Source organism: Ictidomys tridecemlineatus, chromosome 3 (assembly GCF_052094955.1).
Source record: "Ictidomys tridecemlineatus isolate mIctTri1 chromosome 3, mIctTri1.hap1, whole genome shotgun sequence".
NCBI classification, from domain to species: domain Eukaryota; kingdom Metazoa; phylum Chordata; class Mammalia; order Rodentia; family Sciuridae; genus Ictidomys; species Ictidomys tridecemlineatus.
This window is the reverse complement of record NC_135479.1, coordinates 148,161,268-148,180,499: the sequence shown is the minus strand read 5'-3', so window position 1 is coordinate 148,180,499 and position 19,232 is coordinate 148,161,268. Positions and strand designations below refer to the sequence as shown.

Sequence of the window (19,232 nt, the reverse complement as noted above, 5' to 3'; positions counted from 1 at the left end):
TGTATGAGCTGCTGAATTCCATGCCCAGTAGAAAAAAAAGAAAGGTAGAATTATGTAGTCTGGAGTAAAAGGGGCAGGAAACGCTTTCTGTCTCCATAAGAATTTAGCTTGTTCTGTATGTGAAGCAGTTTCACTGCCTACTGTTTACCAACTTGTCAGAGTCTGGTGAGACAGCTCACCCATGTATACACCAGTTACAGGAAGCAGGCTTGTTACTCATGGCCAGGAAGCAGAGATTCATTGGCAACCGCTTCCCCAAGGCTCAGGAATGCTACCCAGGCAGATGGAGTTTCATTTGCATCTGCTCCAACTGCGCCACAGCTGAGGAGCCCCAGAGAGCAGCCTGCCCTGGTTTTACACCCTAGGGACACATGATTTGCTGGGCTAAAGCATTGAAGGACATCCTGATTCTGAGAAGGGGGAGGAATGGAAGAGGGCTCAGGTTGTTCCAGCCAGTTCTCCACTATTTCAGGATGCTGCGTTCCCAGCACATTCTGCAGTTAATCTTGAGAACTACAAACAAGAAGTGGGGGAAACTGGGTTGATTCAAGGCCACTAGAGAACTTCCTGTACTATGCTTGTATATTATGACTTTTTCTGAGCGGAGCATGCATTTGTAAGTACACGTGTGCCTGCATGTGCACATGTGCATGTGCTTACATGTAGTATATATGGGACACCAGGAATGGAGGCTCCAAATTTATTCTATTCACCTCCCATTGGGAAGGAATCTGGCAAAAGATTGGACTCTATGAAAAAAATCCCAGGATTAATAAATTAATCCTAAAATAAATTATATAAAATCCCAGCATTGGAGCTTGAGCCATTGTGAGTTGAGCACTAAAATTTCGTGACACGTTCTATGTACTGAGATTCTATGTAACCTTAAAGACTGAGGCAGCTCCAAAATATCTTGTTTAGTGTGAAAAACAAGGTTCAGAAAAGTTTGTATAATAGGTCAAAAATGTGTGAAATTCAGAAAAAGGATGAGATAGAATATTCTAGAAGGACGTGCAAGAAAATGATAATGACTGCCTTCTATAGCGCTAGGGAACTGGCAAGTGGAGGTGCATGGAGATTTATTTTTTGCCATATGTTTTCATACTATCTGATTTTTTAAAAAGCATATGTGTGTAGAACTCTAAGGAAAAACACTTTAAAAATTGATGTGAACTCATTTTGCAGTCAAAGCTGGTGAGGCCTAAAATTATTTCCTGAGATAGGTTTAGAGGCGGAGTCACTTTCTGCTGGGCTGACCCTGACTAATGGCTGACCAGGGTGTGGCTGCCAATACAGGCCCATTTCTACAAGACACGAGACTGCTTTAGCAGGAGACTTTGACTTAAGGACTCCCCGTTGGCCTGGGAAGCATGTTCTAGGAACTGTGCTACAGTCCATGGCTGTTTCTAGGTTGTCTTCTTCCCACTTTCTTTCATAAGTGTCAGAACGGCATTCCAATCTGAAGGCTGTCACCACCTTCTTCAGCATCCCTTATTCTTCACAGTATTGGCTCCATAAACTTCTTGCACATCTAGTCCCACCCTAGAGTCTTCTCCCAGGACCTGAATTAATATATCTGGCCTGGTCTCTGCCATCAGAGCTGCCTTCAACACGCCCTGCTTATTGCTGTGCTCTTTCCTGACGGCAGCAGTGCTGAAACAGTGGGATTATGTGCACAAGGGAAAGCAAGGGCTGACTTCAGCCCTGATGGTGCAGCACCAATGCCTCTTTGGGGTCGGTGGTACCAGCAGAGCTTCAGAGTGTGGGGTTCTGAGGCTAACTTGTCCTGCTTGAAATCCCAGCTCTGTGTGACCGCATACAAGTTACTTAACTTCTCCATGCCTGATGGCTGTGGAACACACGTGTGTAGACAGAACTCATCCCACAGAGTTATTGGGCAGAAAGGACCATCCTGGCCCTGCTGCAGGGAGGTCTGCCTTGCAGTGATGGCTTACAATTGAGGGAGTGCTGCCCAGGCAAGTGCCCTGCCCTCCCTTTCACCTGCCTACAAATAGCTTCCTGTGGTTTCTGCCACTCCTTTGGGTGAAACGGCCACATGGTACACTGGACCCACCCTGGTTCCGGGCCCCCGCTCTGTGACTTTCACCAACAGTGTGGAAGTCTTTTTCTCCTTCTATTCTTCTATTTCTGTATTTGTGAATCCAGGAAGTTGTACATCTCTTGTTTGAGGTTGAATCTTACTTCTAGCCCCAAGATGCTAGGAAGGTTGTACTCTCCAGAAGCGAATTTCATTGTCTTTCATTCTGTCCAATAAATGCACACTTAATGCGTCTCATTGATGCCACTCTGTGCTAGGCCCTGGGGATTCAAAAGTGAAAGAGAAGGTCTTCACCTTCAAGTTGTTCAGTCTTCCCGGGGAGAAAAACATGACCACAGACAATTTCAGTATAGCAAGACTATTGTGACCACCTAGAGATGAAAGGCTTCAACCCTGGTCATTACTGACATTTTGTAATGGGAAATGGGAGAGGTTCAGGAAATGGTTTCCTGATCGTGTTTGACTCAGGGAGGAAGAACAGTGTGTTTCAATGTCCCTTTGTTTTTTTTTGGGGGGGGGGAACTAAAGGGTATTTATTGTTATTGAGGAGAAAAAATGGAAAACTCTGGAGGTTAAACAAATAGGAAGAGTTTATTTTTCTTTTATGGCTTTTGAGGCCAGTTAATGATTAGTGAGCCCCAAGCGGGTGTTGGTGGTAGGTCGGCCTATGTGCTCTGTCTGACATTAGGGGTCTGCTTCATACTAGCACTGAGACTCCAGGCTCAGCGATGCCCCCGGACCTCTGGGCGAGAAGCTTCTGGTTGTGGGGACCTCTTTTGTGGCTCAGCGTTGGACGTTCAGGTATGTTGGGGGCTCAGGCCTTGGGTGGAACTTATCTTAGTCAGAGAGTTTATTTCTTAAATTGTCTACATACGCAATACTAACTGTTGGGAGGTCCCCTAAAAACCCTTTCTTTGCCTCTCCCAAAGTGAATTTAAAAGAGGGAGGAAAAAACCCCTACTATCATAATGGGAATGATTGGTAAACAGGGCACTTTCTCAGGTCACAAAAATTGAAACTTCCCCTGGTTGACTCATTTTCTAAAACCTGCGTTATAATCTTCTTCACCTTGCACAAGCCAGGGTGACTGTAAGAAAGCAAAATTTAATTAATTGCAAAATTTAATTAATATTCATTTTTATCTTAAAAATGTGCATTTTTCCCAAGTTATATTTAATGTTAAAAATTAAAGTTTACAATCTAATAACGATTTTGTCACTGAGATTGTGATGTCCTTTCTAATGCCACTGACGGGTTTGTCACACGTCCCTGGCTGGATTATGATAATTAGTTTCTGTGAACCACAGATGCCCCTTAGAGCAACCTCCCTCAGGTGCCATTTGTGTTGGATCTCTCCCCTGGTAAAGAGCCAGCCCATGGTTCCCACTTGCTTTACATAGCAAACTGACACATACACTGCCCCTCCTCACCCCACCTACCAGGGCAACACCTTCAGAAAGAGGCCCTCCTTATGCTTCTGAAAGCAGACTGCTTTTTAGTCTTCTTCCCAAGATGTTTCTCTCATCCCTCAGCTTTAGAATGTGTTGTTCCTCTGCCTGGGGTTGCTCATACAACCCTTCGGTTATTTCTGGTTTTTGGGGGGTAGGGGTACTGAGGATTGAACCCAGGAGGGCTTAACAACTGAGTCACACACCCAGTCCTTTTTTGTCTTTTATTTTGAGACAGGATATTGCTAAGTTGCTTAGGGCCTTGCTAAATTGCTGAGGCTGGCTTTGAACTTGCGATCCTCTTGCCTTAGCCTCTGGAGTCATTGGGATTACAGGTGCGGGCCACCATGCCTGTTCCCTTGGGTTACTTCTATTCTTCACATCTTCCAGGAGGCCTCCCATGGTTCCCCTCTCTCTTGCAACACTTCATTCCTCTGCAACACCTTTTACCTGCTCCAAAGTCCACATGGTGATGTGACTGTGTTCTCTCCCTGCACCCAGGGGCTTTTCAAGGTGCTTCTTGGCTTCCCATGGACTTTCTCTTGCTTCAATCATTTGCTTCCTCAAAGTGTGGATATGATTTCCTGCCTCTTTTGATACGATTCGCACTGTGCTCTGTATGCCACAGATGCTCAATGAGTATTGCTGTGTCGCTACTCAGGGGAGCTCAGGTCAAGCAAAAGGGAACAGGCTCTGGGTCAGGAGAAACTGATTGGAACCCTGGTTCTGTTTCTTCATGGTTGTTTGACTCTGAGGAAGTAACTTTTCTTTACCTGTAATTGGAGATTATCCTTACCAAATAGGAACACTATAAGAGCTAAATGAGACAATCTCTGCACAGGGTCTGACCTTTTGCAGTTGCTTATTCTCTGGTGATTTTATTATTGGTGAATGGTTGTATGGGACAATGGAAGAGGAGGGAACAGGGCTGCCATGAGCTACTTTGGACAGAAGATGGGAGATGTCCCTGAAGGTTCTTGGGTGAGCTGTGGAGGTGGACTTGGCAGCCAATTTGCTCCTGCTTAGCAGCTCCATGCCTACTACAGGGCCAGGAAGCATCTGTTTGATTGTGTTGATTTGAAACTCAAGGTGGGAGAACTAGTAGCAAACTGCCTTCAAACTCTTTTTGGAACCTCATCTTTCAGCAAGCCTAGAAGCCCTTAGGCACAGACTAAAAATAGTCAGAAGGGGACTGAAATGGAGCAAATTATATTCCATGCATGCACTATTCTGTTGAAAAGAACCCACTATTAGATATAACTACAATGCACTAATAAAAGCACTTAAAAAAAGAGTTCAGAAATACTGATCCAGGTAGCAGGGTTGGGGTCAGGATAAAGCTAATCCAGTTCCATCTTCATGTGTGGGCAGCATTCTAGACGCCGTGGGCAGGAAATAAGCTGGTAATAATTTAATAGCAGGGCCTTTGTCTTCCTCCATTTTTCTCTGGACAGCTATCTGTTGCAGACCATTCTCTATTTCCCATTTATTTCTCTTCCTTCCCACCTTAACTGAGTGTGTTGTCAATGGTGACGATACATATTGAGTCAATGTTTCCTGTTCTTTTAAAAGTGCTGTATTGGAAATCAAAATGGACAGGTGGATAGGTGGAGATACTGTGTGTGTGACCAAGAGGGACATGTACCAAAAGGGAAAGGAAAAAGAGCGTAACTGCATTAAGGCAGTCGAGAGGCAGAGAGATCAAGAGAAAGGAAAGGAAAGGAAAGGAGATCAAATGAGCGTGAAGGAGGGAGGTTAAGGAGGTGCTGAGATGCCAGTTGATCAGGAGGGTCCTTCTGTCACACTGGCACGGCAGCCAGTGCTCACAGGCCTTGTGGAAGGTAACCCTCTTGTTTCTTGACTGGGCATCTTCACAACCTTCCATAGCAAACCAGGCCGCAGCAGCTTTCTCCTTGGACTAGGGGAGGTCAAGGCTGTTGAGCTTGCTCCTTGATCAAACTGTCCCTTGTGTGTGCAGGCAGGCTGTGTGTGCTCCCTTAGGTGGTTTCTGAAGTCTTCTACCTGAGTCAGGTGTTCTCTCATCACCTGTGTTCCTGGCTGCAGACCTGATGTCTGTTTCCTGCTTACTTTAACTTTCCCCTCTGGACTCTGAGTCCCTGAAAGTGGCTATGGTTGGTATTTTACTCATCCTTAAATACCCAGAGCCTAACCCAGGACATGGCCCTCAAGAACCATTCAGTAAACCAAAGGCCATGGCGGCTTAGGAGATACTGAGCAGATTACAGGCCTCGTTTTCACTTCTTGACATATATAGTAGGTTAATTAAATGACCCCAGTTCCGAAGTAACACTTTCACCAAAAAATGGGGTTCAGAGAGTGAATAATTTCAGCCACGTTGCTGACCAAGTGATCTGTAGGTCATCAGAGGACATGGCTGTGTCTGCCAAGGAGACTAGGGCTCAGAGGGAGTCCAGGTTCAGGGCTGTAGTGTTGAGCTGAGGGCAGAGGTGGCTGGGGAGGAGAAGCCAGGGTTGGACCTGCAATGCTGGCCTCTCATAAGCCAGCCAATGCCATCCTTGTTGAAGGCTGGGCTGTCCCTACATGTCTGGCAAGAGCCCACCTTCAAGTCAGCTGTGTTGAGAGCCCCTGCCCTCCTCCCACCCCGCAGTGTCCTCTGAAAGCATGGTGGAGGGAGCCCATAACCCCAGACACACACCTCTGTCTCCACCATTTCCTCCACATTGGACAGCACAGTGTCTAGCTATGGTTTTGAGCCCTCTTTTGTTCCTGTGCACCCCACTCCGTTCTCGGCCCAGGCCACACAATCAGATTGCTCTAGACAAAGAAAATTTTTTAAAACAAAAGCATGGGTGAGATACCAGTCTGCAGAACACACCTCAGACAAGTAAAGACAGGATCATAGAGATGACGTTTCTAACATTTACAGAACATAGGTCAACCTGTGTGAACCACAAGCAGCCCAGGCAAAGAAAAGGAGCCCTATGTAGCTGGGCCCCAAGATTCACTTCCCATGGGGGAAGCTGGGGCTTTGCCAGGGTCGTAGGAACGTTATTCAGCACTTAGGCCCAGGAATGGGAAACTATGGGTGCTTTTCAGACTTGGACAAACCAGTATGCAATTCTCCACCTCTCCTTCCTATTGTTTATAAACCCCTGGCGTGTCATGGAGATAAAGTGAGCACAAGGAAAAAATTGCAAGTTTTAAGATTCAAAAATTTTCAAAAGGGTACAAGCGATACATGGAAATATATGCAAGTAGGAAAAACTCCCACAGTTCTAAAGGTATGCTATAAACTCACTATATATATTTATGTGTATTGTGTATTTTTTCTTTATCTAATACATATGTATTATATGTATTTTTGTGCCCGTGTGTGAAAGCCTCCATATCAACACATAGAGCTACCTTGTTCTTCTTAGTGACTTTATGTACTATATACTATGTTGAAAAGGATTTATATATTGTACATTTTTGCAGATATGAGAAAAATTTCTCTGCAAAGAGGTTGTAATTATTCATTTAGTTCAAAAGCACATTTCCTACCTGTCAATACTCTGCTATATCAAACATTTTTAGTATTGTTAATCTGATAGGAAAAATAGTATTACAACATTGACTTAATTCTTATTTTTATTATGATTAAGGTCGAACATCTTTTTTCTGTATCGGCTATTTTCACTTGCTTTCAATTAATTGCCTGTTTAGGCTCTTTGCCTGTTTTTTACCCTTAATCGTTAGAGCTCCATAAAAATTTGATTTTTTAGCATAGGAGGAGTGAGTGCTTTTCACCTGCACTGCTCCTTCCCACACCCCATTTTCTTTTTTCAGAATCATCCAGCTATTCTAGTTCCAAGTCCTCAGTGAATCCAGGTCAAACCAGCTCTTCACTTACCTCACCTTAAAGTGGGCCCTGGGGGTCTTGGTGAAGTGGCCCTTATCACAGAAGACTCCGAAAAAGTCACACAAGGCTCTTGTTCTGCAGAGTATCTGGGATGAGGATGGAAGTCTCTTTTTAAATTTCTTCAGCAATCACATCAAGGCTCTTCAGATGTCCAGAGTTCACTGTCAGTTGCCCTCCTTCATTCAGAAAACCTCTTCACATGTGAACCAAGCCCTTGGTTCCCAAGCTCAGGCCTTGGACCTCAATCTGCTATCCTTGTCCTGCCCTGCTCACTGAGCCCCAAGTGAATCTACTAAGGCCTCTTTTTCTCCCGGGTTCCCTGCAGCTGCCTGATGTCTAGATTCTCCTCACCACTAGCGACGCCAGGGCATCCCCTTGGTGAGGATCCTTCCAGCATCAGGTTCTTGCCCCCACACTTTCAAACTTTCTCCTAGGTCCACCCTAGTGCAGAGTCTCACACATGCTGGTTTGGTTATTCCCAGCTTGAGTGTGGTCTCTACAAGGGTGGGGACTACATCTTCTGTTTTACGCTATTTCTTCTATAGCCCTAGCTAGACACATGGCAAAGTCTTCAGAATCACCATTTAATCTACCCACCCAGAGAACAGGTTGGTAGTACATATCAAAGGAAACTCTCATCTTCAAATCAGAATGGAATACAATCTTGTGCCCCCTGGCTGAAGAGATCCTCTAATGGCTTTTAGAGGCACTGGATGATCAGTCACAAAACACCTTGGTGACCTGCAAAATTTCATTAACATGCATGGAAGGAGACTAGAACAGGAGTGGGGATGTGCAGAGGAAGGTACAGGGAATGCAGGTGGGACCACTTCTGTGCTTGCCCCAGGAAGTTTTTAGTTTTTGCAAAAATGAGGATGAAGAAGGCAGACCGACACCCCCAGTCCCATGGCCTGCCACTTGATTGCCGTCCTTATCACCTGCCAAGATTATTGTCTTTCCCTGGACTTTCCAGGTTCTCTTCAGCAAAGTCTAGAACTCTTGTTTTCCCAAAAGAAAAATCGAAGGCAAATAGCATGCTATTACTCAGGAATATCCTCCTGGTCCCAGAGGAAAGTTATTGACAGAGCGTGTAGCTTGTACATTACATGCACATGTGCCTCCAGGATGAGAAGAAGAGCCTCTCTGCTAGATGACTGACTTTTGGATCTTTCTGGTCCCTAAAGTCCTCTGTGTGCTAGGGAGCCCCACCCTGTCTGCAGAGGTAATTTTGGCATCCAGAGCCTAATTAATACCTTGGTTGGGATTCACCATCCCAAGGAGAAGTGATCCCAGAATTAGGTTGGCCCAGCGGCGCATTTCTCCTTTCCCAGGGAATTATGGTGCCCACTGCCTGGACTGCTTTCTTTTTTCCTTATCACCTCCCATTTCTGCTGACAAAACAGTATCCTAGAAGGGGTTTTAAGGTCTTTCCTGTCTTCTACCACTTCCCTTTTCGCTGAAGAGGCCTGTGTTCTATCTGAGCTGTATTCCAGTTTGATTGACGTAGTTTGCAAGTCCCAGTGCTTCTAAACTCGAAAAACAGAATTCTTTTCTCTTTGGCTAAGTTCTAGGTATTTTCCACTACAAAATAAATATAAAATGAATACTTAAATATATGCAGTTTATGCCTGTTCATGTATACATTTTTTTTCCTGGAAAGAATCAGAAGAAAATGTGTATAAAATTTACCTCTGAGAAAAACACTTTAAAATTTCAAATTTTAGGGGCTGGGGATATGGCTCAAGCGGTAGTGCGCTCACCTGGCATGCGTGCGGCCCGGGTTCCATCCTCAGCACCACATACAAACAAAGATGTTGTGTCCGCCCATAACTAAAATAAATAAATAAATAAATAAATATTTTTAAAAAAAAATTTCAAATTTTACTTTTTACTCACCAACAGGGACTATTCAGGTAGAGAGATATTACTCTTCATTTTAAATATTGCAAATTATTCAAAATTATAAACTAACTCACAGTTCATTTACTCATTTCTCTCCACCAAAGTACAGCCAGATTCTTTTCCAGATTTTTTTCTATTATGTACATGTTGCAATATGGAAAATTTAAGATTGATTTCAAAAATTGAATCACTGGATCCCAAGGCATTGAGCTCTCCAGTTTTACCAGGTATAACCAAATTGCTTTCCAAAGTGTTTGACCCATTTCAGATCCCCGCCAAAAATGTATGTGACCACTAGTCCTCTTTCACTAATATTTAGTGTTATTAGATTGTTTCATTGTTGCTAATCTAGTGCCCAGAATTGATTTACTCATTTTTTGATCTTGCTCATTATTCTGAGAAAATTTTCAATCTAAGAATCCGTACCTTTTTTAAGTTATGGAAATGTCTTAGCAAGTATCTTTTTAAAAATATTGCTTTTTCTCTCATTTTCTTCCTGTACAGAATACTAGGTAAATGTTGGAGCCTCCCCATGTATTGCCTGTACTTTTAAATTGCACTTTCATGTTTTGTTTATTTGGTTTTGGGATTGAACTTGGAGCCTTGCACATGCTAATCATGCACTCTCCCACGTAATGGTACCTCAAGCCTGTGTACTTTCTACTTTGAACTTCTGATTCTCCTGCCTTGTCTCCTGAGTAGCTGGGATTATAGGTGTGTGCCACGGTTTCTGGCTATACTTAAATATTTTAAGTTTATCTTACTTCTGTGCTAAGTATTAGAGTATTGACTCCTTTTATGTGACCTTGAAAATTTTTTTCATTTCCAGGTGAAATAAGTTTTTAAAAAACCTATGATTCAGACTTTTTCTTTTCTTTTTTTTAAGAGTAGGAATTTTCCAAATGAGAAGAAAAGAGTCAGAACTCCTACAGGGCTAGAGGGGACTTTATAGGGTTTACCCTACTGTAGAATTTAAAATAAGCATGATGAGCATACACATAAGAAATTATGAAATAAAGACAGACCTAATGATAAAATATTTAAAAACTGAATTAGAAAATTGGATCATAAAAAGAAGAAGACAAAAAACCATCATGGATAAGCAAGTTTTAATCCAAGGAACAAAAGGAATTTTTTTTCAGTACTGATAATTGAACCCAGTGGTAGGCTACCACTGAGCTACATCTCTAGCCCCCTTAATTGTTTTCTTTTGGGACAGGGTTGCTGAGTTGCCCAGTCTGGCCTTAAACTTGTGATCCTCCTATTTCAGTCTCTCTAAGTCACTGGGATTACAGTAGTGCACCCTTGTGCCTGGCTATAAAACCCTTCACAATGTATTAATATAATTCACATATAAATGAACTAAAGAAGAAAACAATACAACAACAAAACCATTCCATAAAAGATATGTAACAGAACCCAAGAGCAAGAATCAAAATGTCTTTTGAGCTTCAGTTGTCATTGTTCTTAAGTTTGGAGCAGGGGTTGGGGAGGTGGGGGTGGGGATGTCCAAGCAGGATCCACTATGTCACGTTCTCTACTCTTGAATGATCAACAGTTTGACCGTCTTCAAATATTGGCAATTTTTTTCTCTCCCCTGTCAAATTCTATAACTTTATTCCATTTTAATGTCATTTTCCTGGCAAGGACGAGGACCATAGTACAATGTTCAAACAGAAACAGTGATGGAAAGCATTTTTATTTGTTTTCAGTGCTAAATTGAATTGCTTCTGTTGAGATGAGCATATGGTTTTATATTAATTATTAATTATGTTTATATATATTTTTATATATTTTATAATATTATACAATTATTTTATTCCTTGGATTAAACTCTGTTTGGCCATGAATTTTTTTTGTGTGTGTGCTTTTTGATCTTGTTATTCTTGATGGATTTAGATTTGATCATATTTTATGTAGTTTAAATATTTTTATTTAAATATTCTTATTATTTATTTATTTATTTATTTTTAATATTTTTATTATTCTTACATAATGAGTTGAGATTCTGTCTCTTATTTTTATTTTTTATTTTTTGGTACTAGGGATTGAATCCAGGAACACTTAACCACTGAGCCACATCCCTAGCCCTTTTTTATATTATATTCAGATACAAGGTCTTGCTGAGTTGCTTAGGGTCTCACTGAATTGCTGAGACTGGCTTTGAACTAACCATCCTCCTGTCTCAGCCTCTAAAGCTGCTGGGATTACAGGCATGTGCCACTGTGCCCAGCTCTGTCTTCTGTTTTCTCTTCTCTGGAACAACATGTATAAATTAAATCTTGCAGGGTTGGTAGAACTCCTTTGTAAAGCTGGCCTGTTGGGGTTTTTGATTTTTTTTAAATATTTTTAGTTGTAGATGGACACAATGGTTCATTTATTTTTTATTTAGTTTTATGTGGTGCTGAGAATCGAACCCAGGGCCTCACACACATGCTAGGCAAGTGCTGTACCACTGAGCCACAACCCCAGCCCCTGTTAGAGGTTTTTGATAGATGTATTTAAAATGACTGCTTCATTTCCTTATGTTATAGTTTTGCATTTGATTTTCTGTTTTTTCTTTCTTGACTGAGTTTTGGTAAGTTGTGCTTATCTAGGAAATTATACTCTTCTAAGAAAATAGTCATATTTTCCATTTTTGGTTGGGTACAAACATGTTCTCTTATGATTTAAATAACATTGACCATGTCTATATTTATATCCCCTTTTTTCTCTGATATTGTTTACTTGTGACTTCCTTCTCTTTTTTCCTTATTCTGTTTTATCAAAAGTACATCTAGTTTAACATTCTTTTCAAAGAAATAGCTCTTGGGAGTTTATTGTGTGTGGCAGACACTATTCTAAGCAGTGGCGTGAACAAAATGGATTTAAAAAAAACCCCTGCCTTGTTTGAAAGTATAATGTAATGTGGGCAGGCAGTCAGTAACCAGTCAGTATAGCAAATTAGCAAATTCCATAGTAGATTAGAAGGTGATGATTGTTGTGCAAGTAGAGGGTGAATATGGTTGAAAATTGAACATACGATTCCACTGGTAGAGCCAACAGGATTTACTTAGCATTTGTGTTGTAACATGAAATTATAAAAATATTATAGTAAGAAACCAGTACCTGGGGAGAGGGTCAGTTCTTTTCCTCTCAGCCTTTCTTCAGGAACCTCAGGGGTCCCTATCTTTTGGATTATATATAACTACCCTGGGAGTTCCACTTCTCCCTCTTGAAATGTAAACATACCTGTACCAGGCTTTTTAAAAAATATTTTTAAAAAATTATTTTTAGTTGTAGATGGACACAACACCTTTATTTTTATGTGGTGCTAAGGATTGAACTCAGTGGCTTCCCCAGGAGAGGCCAACACTCTACCACTGAGCTACAACCCCAGCCCCTGTACCAAGCTTTAAGGCTAGAGGTTTAACAGATGCCTGTGAAAACAGCTGGTTCTTCTTATCTGTTTCTGTAAGCATGCTTTCTGTTAGAGACCTGGCCCAAGGCCTGCAGCCTCGTAGATTAGGAACACTTTTAAAAAAAGGAAAAAAGCCCCAATGAGAGGATGGCATCTAAGATGATGCCAAATAACATATATATATATAGTGAGAAACTGTGGATCAGGGCTCAGAATTTGTATTCTCTGGGACGCCCATGTAAATAAAGTTTGGAGTTCTCTCCGAGTGCTTCTGGTTAATTCTCGATGGGTCTGTTTCCCGCAACAGTGAGAGGAAGGGAAGAATCAAGACATATCCAAGAAGCTTGGCCTACAAAATCACAGTGACAGTTGCTGACGGTGTTGCTTGGGTTGCACTGTTTTCTATATTTCAACTACCCTATTTATATTTCTTTCCCTATATTTTATTTGGAGTTGATGCACTGTTCTTTTCTGAGTTAAGAGAGTAAATTGTCTAATCTAAATCTTTCCCTTTTTCACTGTAACATTTTAATTTAAGGTTATATATTTCCCCTTGTTAAAAGATAAACTTAGGCACTTAAAATTTGCTTTTCAAAGTTTTATTAGAGCCAACAATGATTCATGAATTAGCTTCTGACCACAATTGGTCCAGGACTTTACCAAAGAGGCATGAAGGAAAAACTTTTAAGAGATACATGTGGAGCAAGGCAAAAAATACTTGAGTGGTTAATGTGGATTGGAGCCAGGTGCTGTGGCAATTTGTAATCCCAGTGGCTCAGGAGGCTGAGGCAAGAAGATCACAAATTGGAGGCCAGTCTCAGCAACTTAAAAAGACCTGTCTCAAAAGAAAAAATTAAAAGGGCTGGGGACATAGCTCAGTGGGAGAGCATCCCTGAGTACCATAAAGAAAGAAAAATGAAGTGGTAGCATTAAAGTCCCTAGCTATAGATTAGTTGGCCACTTCAGATCAGTAGTGCTTAAGTTTCATTCCCCCCCCCCCCCCCGCGTGGTGTTCTCCATTTGTTGGGTTTTCGGTTTACTCAGGTAGGCACTCAGGCTCTAGTACTGCCTCAGATAATGGCTTCCCAATAAACCATTTTAACACCCTAAGAGCTGTGTTAGCTGCCTTACACAAATTTTTATCTGAATTGTTTTTCTTGTCATTTAGTTTTTAATATTCTTTACCTTCCATTGTGATTTTTCTTCAACCCACACATTACTTAGAACAGTATTTTTTTCAACATTTCACAGATATATTTTAACATTTAACAAATGTACTTTTAAATAACTTTTGATATTGATTTCTCTTTCTATTACATTTTATTTAGATGGTATTGTCTGGATGATATTGATTCTTTGATGATTGTTGAAGCTTGCTGTATTAGAATAGAGTTACTATAATGAAATGCTCTAGGCAACTCACTTTAAAAAGAGAAAATAGAGAGAGATAGTTCAGTTGCTGGAGTGCTTGCCTTGCATGCATAAAGCCCTGGGTTCAACCCCTAGCACCGCCAAAAATTAAAAAAGAAGAGACCTAGTCTCAAAAATAAAAAAGGCCTGGGGCTATAGCTCAGAGGTAGAGCAACATCCCCTGGGTTCAATCCCTAGTAACACATACACACACACATACACAAATACACACACACACATGAAGGGAGGGGTGGGAAGAAGAGGAAGAAGGCTTATTTAGTTTATGGTTTTGGAGGTTCAAGTCTAAGATCAGGAGGCCCTTTTGATTTGGCCTCTGGTTTGGGTGGCTCATCGTGATGGGTGTGTGTTGGAGCAAAATGTTACATCTCAAGCCAGGAGTTGAGAAAGAAAGGAGTTCAAGGCCCCACAGTCCCCTTTGAAGGCATATCCCCAAAGACCTAAGGACCGCTCATTAGGCCCCACCTCTTACAGATCTACTGTACCTCCTAATACTACCACCTTGGGGACCAAGACTTCACATAGAAAACTTTGGGGGACACCCAAATTATATCAAACCATAGTACTGCCTTGTGACATGTTATGCTCATCCAAAAGGACTCAATTCTGCTGTATGGATGCAGATTTTTCTATATGACCAATAGAGTAGATTTACTAACTTAAGTAGATTAAATCTCATGGTTAAGCAGAATCCTTTCATCTAAAAGCCAAACACTGGGGAAAGCAGATGGAGAGTACAGGTGAGCATCTTTCTCTTTCATGTGTAGATTGCAGGCTGAGGAGCTCAGGGGTGAAGTAGGGGAGCTGCACCCAGAGTGGGCTTGGATCCAGGAGTGTCTAAGAGCTGGCTGCTCAGAAAGGCTTTGTCAGGAAATTAGGGACAAGATCTGGGGCTCAGAAGCAGTGATGGGCTGAAGCTCCATAAGGCCTTGCTGTGTGAGGTATATTCTCTGAGGACTGAGGATCCCGCAATCCACTCGTGACACCACATTCTAGTTCATCCCAGATCCTGTGTTGTGTCTGGATCCTCAGTTACCTCTGACAGCAGATAATTGCTGCAGAATCTAAAATTTCTGTCTTCCTCTTTGGAGGGGCCTGCACAGAATAAAATCTGCCATCTGGACTTTTCTTGGAACCACTGATTCTGGGTATCACTTTGTTCTGTGGCAGTGCAGCTAGGAAGCTGCCAACAGCACATGATTGTGCTGTGTGCTTAGGTCAGTGTGCACCCTACTGCTCCTGCCAAGCTCTCCTTGTTGGCGGTGTGGAAGTCAGGGACCACTCCCCTGCATCGCAAAAAGGGACATGGGTGTGGGATGCCTGGTATTGACCATGGACCAGATTTTCAACTTCCTGAAAGGAAGCTGATATTGTAAAAGACCCTTCAATGACCTTGGCCATAAAATAGCCAGTTTAATGGTGTGTATTGTAAGGTGCTGCTGAGTAGGTGTAGCTTGTTAAAGATGTTCTCTGTCAGTTGGCTAGCAGCCAATGGCTGGGTGCTGGAAGGTTCTAGAATTTCTCTGGACTCCACGTAAGGACAAGAAGTGGTTATGTGTGGGTAGGGCATTTGAAATCCTCCAGGATGGGCAGTTAGAGCAGGATGAGCCTAGTCCCCAGGGCAATGGCTTGTTTGGTGTGTTGAGGGCTCTTTTTAGAAAATTGTTTTACTTTGGTGGGGTGGCCATAACAACGTGCCACAGGCTAGGGTAACTTAAACAACAAAAATTTTGTGTCTCACAGTTCTGGAAGCTGGAAGTCTGAGATCACGGTGTTGGCAGGGTGGGTTCCTTCTGAGGGCTGCAAGGAAAGAACATTTCCCAGGCCTCTCTATGGCTTCCAGATGGCCGTCTTCTTCCTCTGCTTCTTCGCATCATCTTTTCTCTGTTGCTGTCCAAATTTCCTTTTCTTATAAGGACTCTGGTTCTATTGGATTAGGGACCACCATACTGGCCTCATTTTAACTGAATTACCTTTGTAAACACCCTTTCTCCAAATTTAGTCATATTCTAAATTGTCAGTGGTTAGAAGTTCCACATAAGAACTCTGTTCAGCCTGATAGCCATTTCAATGTGGGCTTTAACCTCCTCTAATTGAGCAATATTCATAATCTTCTCTAGTATTTCATTCTTAGGCATGAAAAATATTCACAGATTTTGGTTACAGAATTAATGCAGGTTTTACTCACTAAGTGATTCTTGTCCTAGCTGACTTATAATAAACTGCATGCCTAAAAGCCCCTATTTCTTTCTTCCTTCCAAGAACATCGTTCTTTCCTCTAAAAATAGATGACCTTACTCTGGATGTTCTTGTTCTGTTTTGTTTTCCTCCAGGGGATGTACCTCTTACCCCACAGCCAAAGTGCACTGATTTCCAGAATGCCAACCTCCTCCGAGGCACCAATCTCAAAGTGCAGTTTCTCCTCTTTGCACCTTCAGATCCTAGCTGTGGGCAGCTACTGGAAGAAAGCAGTGACATCCAAGACTCTGGGTTCAATGCCAGTCTGGGAACCAAACTAATTATTCACGGATTCAGGTGGGAGCTAACCAGCCAGTAGGATCTCTTCAACTGAGAACTATGAAGGGGACATAGTGCCACAGGAATTTAGTGGGGAGCAAGGGGAGGATTTACTGACCATCACATGATCCATCTCTCAAGCCTGGCTGTTTTGGAAGACATCTCATCAACACTCACACCTCTGTGTCCTTCATTCTTGTGAGTCATGAATATGTACATGCATACTCACAAACAGTACATATATGTGTGACCTTGACAAGTCACTCCATACACAGAACTTCAGTTTCCACATCTGAATTAAAGAAGTTGTAGGGACATCTCAGTGGTTCCTGAGTGAAAACATCATGCTATTACCCCTGAAGTGTGGGCTGTGTGACATGATTCATCTCAGACAGTAAGGTCACAGGCTTTGTGAAGTTACCCAGGGGTGATGGCATGGTGTTTTTATGTCGGGTTTTATTTCCTTTTTTTCACTTTTTCCCTGGTTTTGTGACCTGAGAAACTTCTATTTATGGGTACTTCCATCATACCCAAAGTTTAGTGTTTCTCAGGAGTTAGAACACATCTCTTCTACAAGTTCTGATATCCTACGGTCCAAATTTTGTCATAACATATAGTCACTGAGTCTCAATTCAATGACTCCTTCCTTCCAACAACTTTCACCCGAAGTCCAAGACAAGACCAAGAACAGAAAGGTTCCCAGGAGGAACAAAGGAGAGACTGTGGTGGAATAGTAGCACTGTAGAACCACTCAAGTTGAGGGTATCTGATGAAGAGTAGGCACAGAGGATCACCACTTCCTGATTCCTGTCCTCTCCACCTCCTGGATCCCTGGATTCCCAGCCACATAATTCCTAGACATTCCCTCCTCACTCTTGTTCCAAAGTCTGTCCTCAGGCAAGCCTCACACTCAGTCACTATCCAAGGCTGAGCCTGTGCCTCCAATGCAGGGATGGCTAAGAGAGCTGGAGAGCTCATCAGGCCAGTTGTCTGTCTGCTTCTATGTCCCCCCAAACCCCTTTCCATGGCACAACCCAATCTGCACTCCTCTGCCCACGTGAGCATGCTCAGATTGTTCCTATAGTGGAGGTTATTTCAAAAACTTTATTTCTGATCCCAATCTATTGGGAAAGAGTTCTGAAAAAAATTCCATCACTCTGTTTCTACAGAAGTCTCATTATACCTTAAGTTTCAGAAAAACAGGGACTATATCTTTTTTTTTTTTTTTTAATCTCTTAGAAAACATATAACATACTACCTGGTCCATAGGTCCGCAACAAAAGTTTGTTGAATGAGTGGATGAGTGAATGAATGAATGAAAACATCCTCAAGGAAAGAGCCTATATTCTAGAATAAGAATTAAGGTCACAAATATAAAGTTTAGGGTACAAAGTCATCTTTTCCACAAATAACACAAACAGGAGTTAGGCAGTGCGTGTGGTTTATGTAGTTTAGCATTGCACAAATGTGCCTGATTGAAAGCAGATGGGTTGAAATTCAGTTTGAGCTCTGAGCCCTGGCTTGAGACTGCAACTACCTGGACCATAAGGCACCCAGGTACAATTTACACAAAGCCTCCTCTGTTGGCGGGAGGCTTGGCAACTTTGGGATCATGTCCTCCGTGTATCCAAAGCACTGCATGATAAATTCCCCCTTTCTAGTTTTGACTTCTTCTCTGGGTTGGGATTAACAGAGGCTTCCATGACAATGGATATCAGCTTGGCAGGTCATTTTCCTCTCCTTTTTGTCCCCATGTCTAGGGCTTTAGGAAAAAAGCCTTCCTGGATTAATACATTCATTAGAGCCCTTCTGAATGCAGTAGATGCTAACGTGATCGCTGTGGACTGGGTTTACGGATCTACAGGTGTCTACTATTCGGCTGTGGAAAATGTGGTTAAGCTGAGCCTGGAGATTTCCCGTTTCCTCAGTAAACTCCTGGTAGGTGCAAAAGAGCTCAGGGTGATTTGGGGCTACTTACAGAGGAGAGACAGGGCACAAAGAGAAAAAAACAATCACTTGTTAAGGGGGCTCAGGACAGAAGCAGAGCCCTTCAGGGCTTGTTGGTCTTTAGATCAAATCTAGAGTTAGTCACTTGGTGTTGAACCTGGCCGAGGCTCCTGCTCCTCCTCTGTAAAAGGAGTAGTAGATGGGCAGTGCAGATTGCCTGGAATTTAGTGGCTCCTTAATAGGGGATGTCCTGGTCATTAGTCACACACTTTGAAGTGAGGGGATAGTCAGGGAAGGGAAGAGGAAAAGTGATTGATGGATGAGAGGTCTGCCCTTTTCTCCAAATCATGGGTGGTGGGTGTGTCTTGCCCAGGGCACTCAGCCTCTGAAGTCTGTGGGAAAAGTTGTTGTGATCCAAAACAAATTCACTGTCAATGCCCATTCCAGGCGCTGGGTGTATCAGAGTCTTCTATCCACATCATTGGAGTTAGCCTGGGGGCCCATGTTGGGGGCATGGTGGGACATTTCTACAAAGGCCAGTTGGGACGGATCACAGGTAACATTTTCCCTGACCATCCTCCCAGGGTTCAGAGATAGAAAGGAATTGCCCTGGACATGCCTCTTTTGAGGTAGGCAGAGTTGTATATT

General features: G+C 42.4%; 1 protein-coding gene across 1 annotated transcript in view; it reads left to right on the top strand.

The window, feature by feature from the left end:
• The first annotated feature begins 2,652 nt into the window (after positions 1-2,652).
• The window catches only part of Pla1a (phospholipase A1 member A), a 33,370-nt gene continuing 16,790 nt past the window's right edge, over positions 2,653-19,232 (top strand). Inside the window, exons 1-4 of the mRNA XM_005327623.5 lie at positions 2,653-2,860; positions 16,454-16,655; positions 18,398-18,575; positions 19,032-19,140. Coding sequence (XP_005327680.2) covers positions 2,788-2,860; positions 16,454-16,655; positions 18,398-18,575; positions 19,032-19,140 — 562 coding nt within the window. The 5' untranslated portion in view covers positions 2,653-2,787. The remainder of the gene's footprint in view (positions 2,861-16,453; positions 16,656-18,397; positions 18,576-19,031; positions 19,141-19,232) is intronic.